Source organism: Porites lutea, chromosome 9 (genome assembly GCF_958299795.1).
Source record: "Porites lutea chromosome 9, jaPorLute2.1, whole genome shotgun sequence".
Taxonomy (NCBI): domain Eukaryota; kingdom Metazoa; phylum Cnidaria; class Anthozoa; order Scleractinia; family Poritidae; genus Porites; species Porites lutea.
Window position 1 is genome coordinate 5961958 of NC_133209.1, and position 17999 is coordinate 5979956.

Here is a 17999-nt window from a genome sequence, read left to right on the forward strand (position 1 = left end):
TTATTCGCTTATCTTTATTCTTGCGTGATTAACTATTTGATTTACTTATTTATTTATTTCGACTTAGCGACCGTCGCACCTGTAGACAGTAGCAATGAATGCAGCCCCTCGCCTTGTCAAAACAGTGGAACTTGTATTAACAGATACAATGACTACCTGTGTGTTTGTAAAAGAGGTTACTCTGGAAAGAACTGTGAGACCGGTAAGCATGCCTACGGCTTTTTGTATGAAGGGAGGGAGGGAGATCCCGGCACCAGGAAAATACTAGTAAGCGGGTTTACGTGCAGAAGGTTTGGTCCGTGTGGTCACCAAGTTGAGGAGGAATTAAAAACATGTAATTTTGTCACAAACCGGCAGTTCTTTGGATCTTGGTGACGCCAAACGAAATTGTCGGCCTTTATTTACGTGATTACCCACTGAAAGACCCGCCGCCATTTTTGTCCAGTTTATCACTAGTACTAGAATCTTCCTAGCGAAAGTACTTAACATGGTGCCAGGATCTTCCTACCTCTCGGCTAGGAAGATCCTAGTAGGACTTTCCTAATGCTGGGGACAAGTACAACCTTTTGCATTGCTACTTGCGTTGCTATGACAACCCCGGTTGGTGACCGTTTTCAGGTATCTTTGTTAAAAGTGACGTAGTTAATTCTCGAACTTGGTAGGTAATGCCCCTAAGAAGAAAGTCATTTCCAGTCACCTTAAGGCCTTCTCTTTGGGCGAGTATGGACGCCTTCTGTAGTCATTCAAGTGTTCTCAAGTCTCACTTATTCAAACCATCCATTAATTTTACCCATGATTATTCACTAGAAGTCCGAAAAAAAAAATATTCTGTTCAAGTAATATTAAACAACTTATTTATGATAATGTTATTGTCTCAGCTGATCCGTGCAAGGCCATTGGCGCTCCTATCTACGGTACGAAGTCTTCGTCCAATTACAACGCCGGAAGCACCATCACCTTTAGCTGTAATGCAGGATACTCTCTCCAGGGTTCCCCATCTCGAACATGCCAAGGAGGGGGCTGGAGTGGGATCCATCCAACCTGTCCAGGTACTTAATAGAAATGATCAGCCTTTGCTTAAACTGATCCACAGATAGAAGTGGGTTGTCCGTTCAAGATTGTCATTGCTAATGACTCACTCAAATTGTGGATATTATTTTAACCATCAAACGAAGGAACTTTCATGTGACTTTGAAATGCTTACGTACAAAACGAAAACAACAACAACAACAACAACAACAAAAAAGAACAAACGAGCAATAATAGAAAAATCCCATTAGCTTATCCCTCAGGCAAAAACGCGCGCGGCGTTTGGTTAGTACAGCGAACGTGCAACGTATTCCTAGCGAAAGAAAGGTTTCTTAGAAGTTATTTCTATAACTTCTCGGCCACTTTTAAGAGAGCTGACTAGCAAGCTTATATTGAAGAGCCGTTAAAACCGTTTAAACGATCGGCCGTTGCCTGCAGGCGTTTTCTTCGGGGGCGCGAATGTTTTGTTCTCGAAAGCGTCATGTTGAAACTCCAAACGAGAGGAGGAAACGGGGCGAGTCAAAAGCAGCGGGGGAGGGGGTGAGGAGAGGGAGAAGAGAAAACGCCGTATTTTTTTCTTCCCTCCCTCTTTCCCTTTCCTTCTTTTGCCCTAGCACCTATTCTAAGGGTTACTGTTTTTACTCTTCCCTTATCTTCCTCCGTCATAAAATCAAAGATGGCGGTTACAATATGAACATAAACAAGCGGCTTTCGCACGCCAAAAATACGTCTGCATTACAGGCTAAATCGGCTGATGCTTTGCATATCCAAAGAAGGGAGAAAATCAAGGAGCTGTCTTCTAGAAAGTATAGAGATCTTTGTCGAATTGTTCATTGTGATATCTTGCTATTCTGGGGTCAATGTAACAAAACTTTTACAGTTGTAATTGTAAGTGAAGGCATTGTGTTAGGGTCCGAAAACAGTTGTTACACTTGTAAGACTTTCATTAAATTGACCCTTGTCTATGTCATGTAGACACCGATGAGTGCGTCAATAACCCTTGCAATCAGTGGTGTAAAAACACAAATGGAGGCTACATTTGTCATTGTCACAAAGGCTATCAGCTACAAGGAGCAACCAACTGTGTCGGTAAGTCAAATTCAGTATCATAAAATGAGGTGATAAATTATTATTATTACTATTATTATTATTATTATTGTTATTATTATTATTATTTTGTCGCTTTAGTTTATTTGAACGTTAAGTTGTCCGTTAAGTTTTTTAGTTGCTTTGAAACCACCGAAGAAGAGGACGTGTATTTTGACAAAACTTGAACTTTCACTGTTTAGTGCGTTAGGCAGTTTCTTGTAAAATTTAATGAAATAAAATTTGCCACGTTGGAGAGAGTCGAACATAGAATACTTGAATTACGGTCTATCAAATAAAAGAGGTATGCCATTGATGAGTAAACAAGTTCGATGAACAGTTTGCGTTGATTCCCAGGGGATTTACACATAGAGTATCTATTTGGTGACTGGTTGGTACGTTTTTGACAAAAAGGAAACTTCAGCTGTTTTATTTGTCATTACTGAATGGGAATAAATTGATGCGTTGCTATGGATTTCTCCTCAGAATAATAAGAAATGGAGTGCTTTTTTTAAAATTTTTATTTCCTATTTTTTCTTTCCTAACGTCCTGGTCAGATATCAATGAATGTTCATCCTCTAAAGGAGGCTGTTCCCACACTTGCCACAACTCTGCGGGATCATTTACTTGTTCCTGTCCAACTGGTATGGAGTTGGATTCTGGAAAAAGAAGTTGCAAAGGTAAAATTGGAATTTCCAACTGTTTTCCGCATCCCCTTTTTGAGCAACTGTTCATGTTTTTATCAGACTATAGTTTTAACTATTCGTTATGGAGCCTGTCAATCTTCCTTTTTCTCTTCCTCGCAAGCTTTTTTGGACGTAACAGTGCACAAAGCTTAATATAATTTATGGAATTTGTAACTAACTAAGTAGAAATATTGCATTGTTTTTATTTAGATCAAGCACAATTAAAAAAACAAAAACAAAAACATTGTTCACAGTGAGCGAACTCTGAACATAAAATTCAAGGCCTTTTCTTCCGCATCTTTCACGCTTAGCGAGTTTCATGACCAGCACCTCTACCAACTATGATTAGAAACATTTTAACAATCTTTGGTGACAGGCGGTTGCTATGGCAAGTAGACCTGACGTCATGATTAACATGGACTCAAATTCGATTCCTTTGCACCTTTTTGTAACAAACGCAAAAGCAGTACCAAGTGTAGTTAAAGGTTCAAATAGAACATCTAAACATTGAGAGTGCTAAGGTCACCTCAATTAACTCTTTTTGGGACGTACAATACCAAGTTGAATCATGTACTCATCTACCTTTATATTTGGCTCATCCTGGAAAGTTTATGATTTGTTTCACCATGCATGCATTTCACCATTGCCTTCGAATGAACTTTTCAACTTTTATGAGTGAAATACAAAAGCTTTAAGGACTTTACCGTTTTTGCTCTGTTCTTCAGACATCGACGAATGTGCTGCGTCCAACGGCGGCTGCGAACACAACTGTGTAAACAGCTACCAATCTTTCAGCTGTGAATGTAGGCAAGGATACACTCTCAGAGCAGACAAAAAGACATGTGCAGGTAAATTCACGCTCCTGGCGAGTGCAATGGAATCTTAAAGTTGAAATAGAGTTTAATCAGTGTTTTCTTGGCGGGCTTATCCAATAGAAGCTTGTAATAGGCCATTTCTGAGTTCCAAACATTTTCATTTTCAAAGAGAGGCTTAGTGCAAACCTTTTTTTTGTGAAAATAAATTTTATTTGCATGAGAATGAAACAAATTCCTATCAGTGGCTTCGCTCAGAGGCCAAGGTTCACTCAGGAATGTCCTTTCTCTGGTTTTGAACTTGAAAGCGTCGCATGGCTGCCTTTCTGTGCTATTTTCTATTTGAAGCATTCAGTTTGGAAAAAAACGACGAAACAAAACAAAACAAAATAAACATAACCGTCCAACTATCTAAACTGTTAAAAATCATTTCTTTTTTTCCATGTAGCACTGTCATGTCCCAGCTTAAGCAATCCAGGGAATGGCCAGGTTTCTCTAAGTTCTGGGCTCGTTATGGGAAGCACTGCAACATACACTTGCAACAGTGGCTTCAAAGCTACATTCACATCCACCAGATATTGTCAAGCAGATGGCCAGTGGTCTGGAGGAGCGCCAAGCTGCTTACGTTAGTGTTAAAGTTACATAAAATTCCGGGCAAAGTCATGTTTAAAATGAAAATGACTCATATTCCAAGTCCGAAAAACGATGGTGTATACCATTTGGACGTCGATAAGAAGTGACCATACCCTCATTCATTCATTCATTTCGTCAGTCAGTCAGTCATTCATTTATTCATCCATTCATTCATTCATTCATTCATTCATTCATTCATTCATTCATTCATTCATTCATTCATTCATTTAGTCAGTCAGTCAGTCAGTCAGTCAGTCAGTCAGTCAGTCAGTCAGTCAGTCAGTCAGTCAGTCAGTCAGTCAGTCAGTCATTCATTCATTCATTCATTCATTCATTCATCCATCCATTCATTCATTTAGTCAGTCATTCATTCATTCATTCATTCATTCATTCATTTATTCATTCGTTCTTATCATTTGCTCACTCTGTAATTTATTTACTCATTATTTTCGTTATTTACTTATTTATAAATTTTTATTGTCGTCAACTTTACTCTATCTGTTTCCTTTGTTAAAACTTCAGTCATTATTTTCCGCTGTTTTGTTTGATTCGCGTAATCTGCCACTAGGGTTTGAATTTGGCTAAATTACGTGAAATAGCCGCAACGACAGCAAGCATAACTTAGTTGACTTTTTCCACTTTAGAAACGAGAAAGGAACAGGAGCGGAAATGCGTCCCGCAGTTGTTTCTGGGGTCTGTACTAGGGACGCGCCGGTCACCTCTTGCCTTATTTTTTCTCTGTCACTAGTAATAGTACTAGGAACGTTAACTCAGCATAGAATCCTTCTCGTTTCTAAAGTGGTGATTACCGTAAATGACGTAATAAACGCCCACTTCCAAATAATCGCCTCTTATCTAATAAACGCCCTCTCCACGCTATTAAAATTGTATTAGACGCCCCTCTCTAATAAACGCCCCCTGTCTGATGGACGCCCCCTTTGAGAATTACGTCAAAATACTTTCAATTCATTGAGTTTCGTGTCGCTTGATTAACCAGGTTTGACGTACTTCATCTTGTTCAATGTCAAGTTGAGGATAAGGATAGACTAACGATGGCAACACAATAGCCCTGAGCAAAGATTTCTGACATCGATGTTGGGATTTGAAAGATCGATATGGATCTCCAGACGGCCTAGACGTGTCAATTGATGGAGTGGCTATTCCTCTATTTCTAAACTCCACTTGATATTTTTGCCGAAAGCGTATTAATTTAGTTGAGCTTGTTTCAGTTATCAGAATAAAGCCCTCTCTCTTTTGAATGCCTCCTATCTTTTAAACGCCCCAGCTTGGACCCCTAAAATTAATTAGACGCCCCGGGCGTTTAGTAGGTCGTTTACGCTATACTTCATGCTAACTAGTGTGACAGGCATTGGAAGAGCTGTACTAACGTCAATTTTCACTTACTTTCCAATGTAGGTGTTTTATGCGCAGAAATTGGTCAAGTGGAGCACGCTACACGTATCGTGACTGGAACAGATGCCTCGAAAAATGTTCTTGGAACCAAGGCAACGTTTACCTGTCTTGCGAATTACCGAATGCCTGCGAATGTTGATGCTACAAGAACCTGTCAGGCTGATGGAACGTGGAGCGGAACACAACCGAGATGTGTTGGTATGTTAAAATATTTTCAAGCACAGAGGGCTTTAAATTCAATTGATACAAACATTTGATCATCGTGTTGATAAGGACGAGGTTTTTTAGAATTTTTGCCGGACTGTTTTAATATGTGACCCTCCAAAGGATTTTGATGTTAAAGGTGAAAGAAGGCTCAGAAAAGATGAAACATGGGGAAATTTAAGCTCGGTGAATAAATGTGAAAGATGTGATAATCATTATGTCAAGGCAAAAATCTTGAATCCTCGACAGGGTTCGAGCCCATGGCCCCTTGAACATTGCGCGGGCGCTCTACCCACTTAGTTACGGAGACCTTGCGCAGACACTTATGCGTTCTTATGGAGCGCGCGGCTATTATGGAGAGCAAGGCCATATACAAGGTTCTTGTTTAACCATGACACGCGCGATATGTGATCTCATACATCTACCTGTGCTATGTATGTTATCGTGGGTGTCAACTTCAAAGGAATCAAAACTCCACTAAAACGCAAAAGACCACCTTTAAAGAAAGCCAAGTAAACTATCTTTCTCTCACATTTTGTCAAGATCAAACGGTGCAAAATTCTGTATTGTTTAAAGCGTTTTCTCGATCACTTGAATCAAGCTTATAGCAGCCGTCACGGAATACAGTATGAGGTCACATATTGCCCTTGACATCAGGCTACAGATTTGACACGCGCCATGCATACTGTAGTTCGCTCTACAGCCATTTTTGTGTCGTCATGCAAGGTGGAGCGTTGCGTGACAACACAACGCAAAGAACGGCTTTGTAGCAGGCTATGTTTTCCCCCAGGATTAATGTCGAAGAGCGTACTGTATGTTGATAAATAAAGAAAGATGGTGAATTTGGGTTAAAGAACTTGAAATGTGTTTCAAGCTACCCTTATCTTTGACTTCTCCATTACAAGAAACTGATTACTTCTAATTATCGGTTTATTATAGCTGCCTTCTGTAGTCCTGTTCCAGTTCCTAATAACGGCGCGGTTCAAGGTTACCGCTATGAGCTGGGTGCTACACTGCGTATCACTTGCAACGAAGGTTATAATTTGGTACCTACAGATTCATCCTTTCGAACTTGTATTTCTGACGGAGCAGGAGGCGGAAAATGGTCAGGGCAAGATCCCACTTGCGTATGTAAGTGCTTAAGTAGAGACTTATGAGACGAAGTGGGGTGAGGGTTTTAATTCTTAGTGGCGATGGAGTGAAGTGGAGCACCATGGGTAATAAAATTTTGTATATCTATTTAGTATATACTAAAACAGTGGATAGTGTTTTTCGGGCGCTCTGATTGGCTACTCAATCAGTGAATATCATGCACTATTCACTGATTCACCTCCAGTTCCTCCGAGCGAGCGACGCCAAACTCGCTTAGGTTGCGAGCAAAATGCTTTCCCAGTTTGCTGCCGTAACAAACTAATTCATTTCACAACTAATCAAGCAAGCTATTTCCGAAATACATGAAGAAGGTGACGAAGTTCGGTTTGGAAGTTTTAACAGATAAACCTTTGTCTTTTTTACTTGAATAGTTATCGATAAAACCGGTGAAAAAGTTTTTTGTTTACAAATGCAAATTAAGCTTTAGTTTTGCGTTACTTTATTTAGTTGACTTGTTCATAAATAAGCTTAAAACTAAATTTAATAATCTTTTTTACAGAATTATTTTAAATACAAACAGAATTCACAACTACTTTTGAAGAAACTTCCCCGCAAGAGCTAAACAAACGCCTTCAAAAGTTTTATTTGTCGCTAAGAAAAAGCGACGACCGCGGCCGTTCGGTCATCGCGCGCTAAAATTGTAATCGTTGGCAACAGTAAATGAGTTAAAAATCATCATTTTGTGCTCAATTATCTCACTGTTTTGGTATATACTAAAACAATTATTCACCTCAGTGTTGGTGGCTAGTAGTGGGTATTTACCTCGCCGCTTCGCGGCCTCGGTAAATATATCCAATACTAGCCACCTCCACTTCCGTGAATAATTGTTATATATATCAGAAGTAATTTTGATTGTGACCTATTCATCCGTCCTTACATACCGGTACGCAAGCCCTCTTTACGCCTGAACCGCCTTTCCTTCAGCGAATATCTATTCATCCAACAAATTTTGATTGTGGCATAATTTATTCACAATATTATTGTTCCAAAGTACGCACGCCGTCTTCACGTCCGAAGGGCCTTCCCCTTCATGTTAGTGGATGTGAAATTTAACACTTACTAGCTTGGAGCCCAAAGTAGAGAAATACTCTTATATTGAAACGCAAAAATGCTCCAATCACAGGCTTAGAGATGACTTATTCACCTGTTTAATGCCAATGCTAATGCAAAGTAAAAATGTTCTAATCGCAAGCTGGATTAGGGGGTGACTTGTTTGCCTATTTCTGTTTTCTTTCTTTTTGACTTGAGTGGTATATTAATCATACCACCATCATGCCAGTTGGTTGTGAAGAATTACCCGATTGATTAAAACTAATCAGAAACATATATCTGTCTTGAATGAAGAATAATCAAATCATTCTCTTTCTCTTTATTATTTATTTATTTTATTTCAATGCACATTTTAGTGGTGGATTGTGGAGATCCTGGTAATCCTTATGGTGGCTACCGTCACATAACAACCAACACTAAGTACCAGTCTACTGTTACCTACACGTGTCAGCCTCAACATCACCTTGAAGGGGAGAACAGCCAAGTATGTCAAGCTGATGGGACATGGAGTGGGTCAAAACCTGTTTGTCTTCGTAAGTTTGTTAAGGTGGCTTGACCCAGTATTTTCGTAGGTATACCTTCCATCTTTGGACCTCTTAGTAACGTCCTTGTTCTTGGCCCCCAAAGGACTCAATGAATTAATGGAGATGCCTTTCGTATTTACCCTCAACTTGATTAGCACGTGGACAAAGAATTTTTTATCAGAATAAACATGGCGCTTCCTCAAATCCCGGAAGACAGGTGGGGAACCAGAACAAGGATTTCCACGCTGTTTCACAGACGGACTTAAGTGGAAATTTATTGAGTTCCGTCTGTGGGGCAGGCTATGGAAAGATGGCCAGAATTCCTTGGGAAAGAAAGACGATTATTTCAGCAGCAAAAACACATAGAAAAGAAAGGACGAAGGAAAGACAGCGAATAAAGATCGAAATAGATTCGCCAAAAACAATTCAAATTTTGGCTTATATACCCATGCGCATACACGAGAAATACGCGAAATACATGACTGCAGCTTAAATAATTGCATCCAATTAGCAGGAAAATATGCCCTTCGTGCTGCAAATCTCCTTTTAAGCCATTCCCATGCTACTTGATGTTAAAACCGGTCAATAAAGAAGGATTTGGTAAAAAATTAATATACAATATCCCGTGTTTTGCTACCATATGTAGCTAGCAGACGCCAAAGGGGGGTTAATTCGTTAGTCTGTTGGTAAGAATTTTGAAAACTGAGAATTTATCTCTAAATATTTGATGATCTTAATTCACAGAGCATTCTTGCGGTAATCCTGGTGTTCCTGCCAATGGAAAGAAGAACTCGTCCACATACAAATATGGCGACTCACTTAAATTCGAATGTAATGTCGGTTACAATTTAATCGGTTCTGCTGTTCGCACTTGTCAAAATAACGGCCTGTGGACTGGTACGCAGCCTACATGTCAAAGTAAGTTTGGGGGCAAATTTTTGTAAAGAATTCGAAGAGAATGTCACCAGATACCCACTTACTATTGGATATTCAGAGCTCAGGCGCAAGCTAACACAATGACTTGGATTCTCGCTACAATTTACAACCATTACCTTCCCTTTTTTGTCTAAGCGTTTACCATAAATGATTAATTCATTATTTATAGATGAATTATGTAAAAAAATTTTCATTTATACATTATACATTATCATAATTATTTTTATTACGGATTATTGTTATTATTAATTGAAATGAATTGTTAATAGGTTTATTATTATTATTATTATTATTATTATAATATTATTACATATTTTAAACTATATTCTAGGGATTGCTAAGCCAGCCCAGGTGCTGGCTCGAATCATGCATTTCTACCCAGGTCTCGGCAAGCGGGCCAGTTCTCCTTCCTCAAATAAACATAGCGACAAGTTTATTAGCCTGCGAGCAAGCTCTCCGGGGCGCTCTGGCGGCAGGGCAGGAAAAAGAAGGAGAACTTGCAACTACGTCTCTGGGAATTGAATTCTGCCTCCAATTGCCCTGTAGCTTCCCGTCAACTGAGCTGTCAGATCTCCTCCAGTCAGCGCGAATCGGAAACGAGCGCGAATGTAAACAAACATTGAAAAACACGCGAATTCACGTGCCAATGGTAACTACCTTATTTCTAGTGTCATCTCCGCCAATCAGCATTTCGCACCGACTTTTTCGATGCGGATATTCATTTTCCCGAGACGTCTAGATACAAAAAAAGGGTGTGTCTGATAATTATATCAGTGACGTCGACTGGAGTTTTGGAATTCTTGCCGTTTAAACTTTCTCTCGAGACTCCCCCCACACTCCTCCTCCTCCAAAGAGCTTGCTCGCAAGCTATTGGGAAGAAGATAACTTCAACTTGTTGAATTCAATAATCGCAAACATTCATTTGTTGTTCTTTATTCAAGTCGTCAATTGTGGCGATCCAGGAAGACCACCAAACGGCGTCAGATACGGAGACGTTTTTACTTACCTAAGCCAAGTCATTCTGGAATGTGATCCCCAGTATAGACTTGTAGGTAACCTCTTTAGAACATGTCAAGCTGATGGCACCTGGTCAGGCAGTCAACCCACGTGTCAGGGTAAGAACGCGAAAGGCGCTCAAAGGAGCTCTGTCACTGTCAACAGACAGTGAAACAAAAAATAACCGCTCAAGGCATTAAAAGAAGATATAAAACAATTAAAAACAAGGCACGGATGAGCAAACTAAAACGGATTGCAACTGTGACTTTTGAAAACTTGATTGTTTATTAACACTTTTTCAAAGTTTATTTCTGTTGTTTGTAATTTATAATGTAATGCTTGGGAGACATATTTGTCTAACACGAAGCTATGATTTTGTCATTCACGAGTAATTTCTCAAGTCCATAGCAAATAAGGTCGCGTAAATTGGCTTTACATACAGCCGTGGCGGAGCCCCTTCATACGGTGACCCAGAAGGGTCACACATGCACATTAAAAATGTTGCTGCAAATTAAAAATAGTACATGCAAATTAAAAATTGTACATGCAAACTAAAAAATATTACCTGCAAATTAAATATAGTACATGCAAACTAAAAATTGTGCTGCAAATTAAAAATAGAAAACATCGATGCAAATTAAAAATGAAAAGTCCTGGGCGCGCAGTATGAGTGATGAGGACCTGGTCCGAGCCGTGCGACCTGGCCTTACAGCTGTCGGCCTATTCATGTTTCATGTTTGTAATATTTTTAGTTTGAATGTACAATTTTTAATTTGCATGTCCTATTTTTAACTTGCAGCAACATTTTTAATTTGCGGGTAAAATTTTTAGTTTGCAGCAACATTTTTAATTTGCATGTGTGATCCTTCTGGACCACCGTACCTTTAAGTGATATGAAAACTATATAATTATATCCTGGTGCAGTAAAGACCCTTAATTAAGAGCCTGGTTTCTAAGAACCATTGAAATTTGCCAGTTAGTCCCCAAGAACCTTTCAGCCTATAATTTGAAACAGGTTGTTTCGTTATAAAAAATTATAATAAGAATGATGTTTCGTTATAAAAAAAAAAACTAGGATAAAAACAACGCGGTTAAAGTAGAACAACATTTATTTGACATTGTGAGGCCATCAAAGTGTTTGGCAAATAAACCGTCATAGTATGCTGAACTGTAACATTATGAAATATGCAAAGTCTTGCCAATGTTTCTTATTCCTAAAAATAAGAAAACTATTAAAATAAAAACTTTCCAACGTTTCAACGTCAATTCTGTAGTCCATAAGACTATAGGCCGTGGCTAATGTTGTCGCGGATATTTTTAATTGATAATTTAGGAAGCATCTATACTTAAGCGGCAATTAATCGATCTTTTTTTTTTTTTCAGCAACAAGCTGTGGTACATTTTTGACTGGCCCAAGTGGCACTGTGAAGTCATCTAATTACCCTTCCAATTACAACGACAACGAATACTGCACGTGGCAGATACAAGTTCCGGTGAACAAGAAAATCAGGCTTGACTTTACAGAATTTAAAACGGAGACTGGCAAGGACTTCCTGATGATCTATGACACAAATCATTACGACAGACCCAACATAATTTTTGATGGAACAACGTACAAACCACCACCTTTTACTTCATCTGGGAATGTTTTGCGGGTGAGATTCATCAGCGACGGAGCTAATGCAATGAGAGGATTCAGTTTTAACTACAAGCAAGTTGGTAAGATGTGATGTCTTTAGTCCCTTAGATATTGTTGTTGCCACAAATAAGTTTTTCCCATTCACCACGAAGACCAATGGTCAGTGAAAATGACATTTTGCCATAATAAAGGCCTTAGAAATTATAGATCTTTTCCGTTAATGAAGAACAACTCTATCTACTACGTTATATAACACATAGTCGACCATCCCTGTAAGAGTTTGATTTTTTATTTTGTTTATGTTGCATGAATTTAGAGACTGTGGCAGACTTTGGGAAAACGCCTTTCATTTATGTGTTTGTTGTCAAGCACTTCTTAAATTCCTTAAGTTGTCCTATTATGCTAAACAATTTGTACTCATCAACACCTTTCAGAAGTTATATTACCCATTGGTTCGTGGTTGGTTGTTTGTTTCCGTTATTGGAAAACTGGGTGGAAATAGCAGTAGGGAAAAGGGTCAATATAGGAGATGAAGTGCTGTCTTTCCGCTATAACTTAGTTTTCAGCACTATTCACCGGATAAATGACTATCCAATGGATAACGCAATTTATTATATAGACACGAGTGTTTTACTAGAAAATATACCACTTGAAAATTCATAAAAACTACATCCGGGACCCGAGTGATTTATTTTTCATAATCTCACACGTGAGTTTATCGATGACGTAATTTCGGTAATTTCCCTCTATTATTTTATCGATGTGTTTTTGTCTATATAATAAAAAGAACATTACACGGCGGCTTGAAGATATGAATTTTATTTTCTCGTGGCAAAAACAATATCTTACTCACTTGCTGCGCTCGTTCGTAAAATATTGTTTTGCCACTCGAAAATAAAATTCATATCTTCGCGCCACTGTGTAATATCCTCTATATATACCATGATGATTAAGCCAATCAGAGCTCTAGAATTGCATTATCCAATGATTCATTTTTTAATAATAGGTGATATATCTGCTGGATAGCGCTACCCATGCCACGTTTTACACAACTGGGGCTTGAAGTTATATGTAAGAACATAAAGATCCATTTCCACTGGTCGTGACCTATTGATTGACCAACCACTAGGCCAAAAAATCAAGAAGCTTTCGTTAGTTGAGATATATCCTAACCACTGTTAAAGCTAATGAGCTGCTGTTAAGGAAATTAGGATGTTCGTAAATGTTTAACCATTATGCACTGTGTCCTTTGATGTCGAACTAAATAAGAAGGAGGACAACTTAACTTTGCTTTGGCAACCACAATTGAGGCCGTGGAGTTGGTGTGTAAGGTGTGTACGATGAATAGGGAATGTGGTATCGATGAAACGGGTGTTTCCTGGTGCTGCGTAGACTTTTGTTGGCTCGCTTCTGTTTTTTTTTTAATTTATTTTTTTTTGTATTGCTCAGTGTCTTTTTAGCCTTTTGTATTTCTTCATTTGGTGATTGCACCCATCTGCGACAAAAAGAAACTGCCGATAAACGCGAGAAAAGCTATTTATTTATGTATTTATTTTGGCAGTGAAGCTCGCAATTAATCTGGATGAACTTGCTGATCAACCAGATGAGGAGAAAACTAATCGGTTTCTAACCCATTTTCTAGATATAAACTGTGGCGGTGTATACGAAGACGGAACTGGTACAATCAGCTCCCCAGGCTTTCCTAATGGTTATGAAGATAACCTCGACTGTACGTGGCTTATATACCGCACGAAGGAAACTGCTGAATTTATTTTCGTGGATTTCGCGACGGAATCTAATTATGACATTGCGATTGTTACCTCTGGAAGGTGAGTACTAACAAGTTACGAAACAACATCAGGAACGTGTCATTGTTTGTTTGGATTTAACCTTTATTTAAAAAAGTTTGACATCTTTTCTTGATGTAATCATCAAGAAAGTGCAAACACAGTGGGGACCTTTCAAGATCCGAGGACGGCGACGATGACGGCGACGGTGACGGCGGCGAAAACGTCGCTTAAAAAGTGAATTCGCGTTCTTTCAATCTTTATCGTGATTTTTGAAACCCAGTTACTTTGTCAAATATCGGCGAACTCTCCTGGGTTTGATCCAAGTTCAGAAAGAGAAAGAAAATTTTGTCGTGGCTTGTTTACGTCCTCCATAAAACATGGTGAAAATGGACAAATTCATGTCGGACTTTGAGGTCCCCAGTACTATTGGAATTCCAGCGGGAATAGTAAAACACAACGGATTCCAGACAACATCGAGTGTTCATGCAAGTGGACATATTAAAAGTGTATGATTTCGTTTGAATATTTCGCACGTTAGATGTAAATTTGTACGCTGCTAAACGATTCCAGTTGAATAGTGGGCAAGGGTAGGAAAAAAAAATAGTTGGTAGTGATTACGTACCAACTTGTTAACCAAGTTGACTGTGGACGGACTGCAATCCTAATGGGCTGATAAAGGACTGTGCCACAAATTGTGCTTAAAGATTTGTTGCTTGTATTATTAAAACATCCTCAAAATTGTCGCTAATATTGCCGTTTAAAAATTGTGTTTTTTTGGATCGTAGTCTTTAAAACTTAACCAGTCGCTCATTAACTTTCCACGTTCGTGTTCTAAAAATTCTTCGGCGAGTCGATTAAACACAGATACATCAAAGATAAGTCATTCCTAAGGGAGCTGTGTCGCCAAATTTTTTGACATTCAGACAGTGGTAAATGCCACCAAATTCGGTGAAACATCAAAGTTACCGCTCAAAGAGTTAGAAGAAGGCATAAATGACCCAGAAAATACAAACTAAAGCACGGATGGACAAACTTGAAAAAGATTGAAAGAGATTGCAATACCATTTGCATTGTCAATGCAATGTGACGAAAACATCGCGCGCGATTTAAATTCAACGGCGATTTGACAAAACGTAGCACTAAAGATGATGGATGTACCGTCGAAACATGTCTGGTAAATCAAAGAAAGTTGTCGTGTCTTTGCGGCTATCTATATTGTTGCAGCTATCTATAACTTTTTCATTGCAATTGTGCCTTTTGAAAACCTGTTAGCCTAACGTTTTCTCAAATTTCATTGTTGTTTTTAACGATTGATATTAAATAATTGCAAGACATATTTTGTTTTCCACAGATCTGTGATTTTACCATTTACAGATTGTTTCTTAATTTTCTTTTCTTTTTTAGCGAACAACGACGCGTAACTTGCATTGCAAACAAAATGTTGTCACCTTGTGCTTCATTTTTAGTAATTGTTTCAGTTTTCTGTTCATTTTATATATACGTATGTTTTGTTTTAATTCCTAGATTTGGTGAATCAGTCTTAACAAACGGATGGGGAGGCCACGTAGTACCATCCGGCTCATTCACATCCGACACATATCTTTGGATTCGATTTACAACGAACGTGGGGAATGCAGATGCTCGTTTCCACAAAGGATGGACCGGAATCTATCAGAAATACTGGCCTTACGTCAATGGAAAAAAGAAGAGAAAGTAACAAGGAACGTTTGGCAAATAAAATATGTTCAGTAGGCAAATCGTGTGGTTTTGCACAATTTTTACCGTGTAGATTAAAAGTGTATTAAAAAAGGAAATATGTGGCCATGGAAGCAGACAAAAATAAAACTTACGAGTCTTATGCTGCTCTGTGCTTTAATTTCGTCTCATTGTATTAATGAACTTGTATCCGTTTCCAGCTTTTAATGGAGCGACTATCCGTGCCAAGGTAGAGATTATTTTATGTCATTTTTTTGGTCAACAGTAGCTGTTTATTGCAGAGAGCGCTGCAAGAAACGTCACACAGCCAATTTACTGTATTAAGATAAATTTTGGCCGCCCGAGATGGCTAATTTATTGATAAAATCAAGCCACGATCAAAGTAGTAAGCAACGATTTCTTTTAACTTCTTTAGTCCTGGCAAATGTACAGTGTAAGGGCACGAGGAAAAACGGATGCGAAGTAAAATACATCGAAAATTAAAAGAGGGGGTGAAGGCGGGTCGAGCTCGTAGGGCCCTTCAGGCCTGGGGACAAAGAGAACGAACTCGAGGAACACGCTGCTACTCGAGGAACATGCTGCAAGTATGTGATGTTTAAAACACGAACAGCAGCGATTAATCACTGGTTTAAAGATCGAGCGCTAAGTGCGAGGATTTTCAATCACGTGCTTTTAGTGCTTTGAACATTTTCCCTTCTCCTCTAAATAGGATTCCTAAATAATGCATTTTTCATTTTGAAAACGTGTTGATTAAAAAAAGTTAAACAAAAGCAGTAAAAGAACAAATGTTGGGCAGAAATATTTATGTAAATGAATTATGCAAGTTAAATAGACATTTTAGGAGTCTACCTTCGTAATACAGTCGACTAGAAGAAAGAAATTTCACAGTTAACCGGCTCCACAACAGGAAAAATAATGCTCGAGTAGAGTGCCGCTTACTCTAACTGCAAGGTGACGTAATGGATATTGATAATTTTCACGGCATTACAAATGGGTAAGCACTAAGTTTCGTTCCTGTGACTCATTTCGCCCATTCCTTCTTGAAATGGTACCATCAACCACGCTGTGCTGCTTCTTTTGGTTAGAAAACTTCGTATTTCATTTTAGACTAAGTTAATTCCGACCGGCCAGTGGGTTTTTTGTTCGTATTGCGAAGGCAATACCATCATCCAAAAGAGCAAATTCCACAGTTAACCGGCATCACAACAGGAAAAAATTGCTCGAGTAGAGTGTCGCTTAATCTAACTGGAAGGTGACGTAATGAATAATGATAATTTCACGGAATTGCAAACTGGTATGCACTAAGTATCATTGCCTGTGACTCATTACGCCCATTCCTTCTTGAAATGGTCCCTTGACCACGCTCTGGGTTTTTTTTTGGTTAGAAAACTTTCATTTTTCATTTCAGAATAAGTTAATTCTGACCGGCCAGTGGGTTTTTGTTTGATTAAGAATGACTTCTTCTTTAACTTTTCCTGTGAGATAAAATAGTTTTGTCAAATTTTTGTTTTTCATTTATTTGCAAAGAAGGGGAACCGTCAATATGAAAATTCATGTCTATTAGCATTATCAACAGCCTCGTTCCCAGTCGTCCTCGGCGATTTTGGATGTGACGTCACCTGTCAAGCTTGTCGGGAAAGTTTGCCGAGGACGCCTGGCAAATAATGGCAAATCCAAAATGGCGGCGCCAAGAATGCGACTTCAGCCAAGATTCTTGAAGAAATGAAAAAAAAGGGTCGGAAATAGGTTGGGATTCTTTAATCAACGTGTGCTATCAAATACCTAGAGATGATGGAGAATTTTCTTTCAAGGAATCGTTCTGCGTGTACACCTGTTATAATCGTAGGTCAGTAGTACAGTTTCGAGTTTCGATTGTATCAAAAAATATGGATTTAATTCAGCCCAACAAATCGTCGCATCTCAGGAGTGTGTACATGTCCCATTGAATGTACCTGGGGAAGGAAGCTGCCTGTCGGGAATGAGTTAAACCATGTTGAACTTCGTGAAACATGTGTCATCGAATTAGCTCTGTACTCAGCATATTATCTAGCGGATGCAGAACTTGTTAATCGAATCGTAGCACTGCACGCATTGCAATTCAAGAGAGACTTCTAGCCTAGGTGTAGTCCTAAACGATAGTGGATCAAGTCGTAGACGCTGCTTTTGTCCATTATCTATACAAAACAGAAGACATGAAGTACTGTCAGCCTTTTGAATACGCTTCACTGTGGCAGATACAAGCTGTAGGGGCAGTTTACAACATACTGAGTAACATCAGGAGCGTTCAAATATCCTGAAACGGCATCAGATGTAAAACACTTTGTGTCCATGCT

The 17999-nt window shown here is 38.9% G+C and overlaps 1 protein-coding gene across 1 annotated transcript in view; it reads left to right on the forward strand.

Moving 5' to 3' along the window:
- Positions 1-15808, forward strand: part of LOC140947609 (sushi, von Willebrand factor type A, EGF and pentraxin domain-containing protein 1-like) — a 52223-nt gene extending 36415 nt beyond the window's left edge. The window contains exons 21-34 of the mRNA XM_073396758.1: positions 68-202; positions 879-1049; positions 2005-2118; positions 2673-2795; positions 3527-3649; positions 4062-4238; positions 5663-5857; positions 6803-6994; positions 8422-8598; positions 9334-9507; positions 10467-10640; positions 11905-12240; positions 13803-13989; positions 15475-15808. Of these exons, the coding sequence (XP_073252859.1) occupies positions 68-202; positions 879-1049; positions 2005-2118; positions 2673-2795; positions 3527-3649; positions 4062-4238; positions 5663-5857; positions 6803-6994; positions 8422-8598; positions 9334-9507; positions 10467-10640; positions 11905-12240; positions 13803-13989; positions 15475-15667 (2471 nt within the window). The 3' untranslated portion in view covers positions 15668-15808. The remainder of the gene's footprint in view (positions 1-67; positions 203-878; positions 1050-2004; positions 2119-2672; positions 2796-3526; positions 3650-4061; positions 4239-5662; positions 5858-6802; positions 6995-8421; positions 8599-9333; positions 9508-10466; positions 10641-11904; positions 12241-13802; positions 13990-15474) is intronic.
- The last annotated feature ends 2191 nt before the right edge of the window (positions 15809-17999 follow it).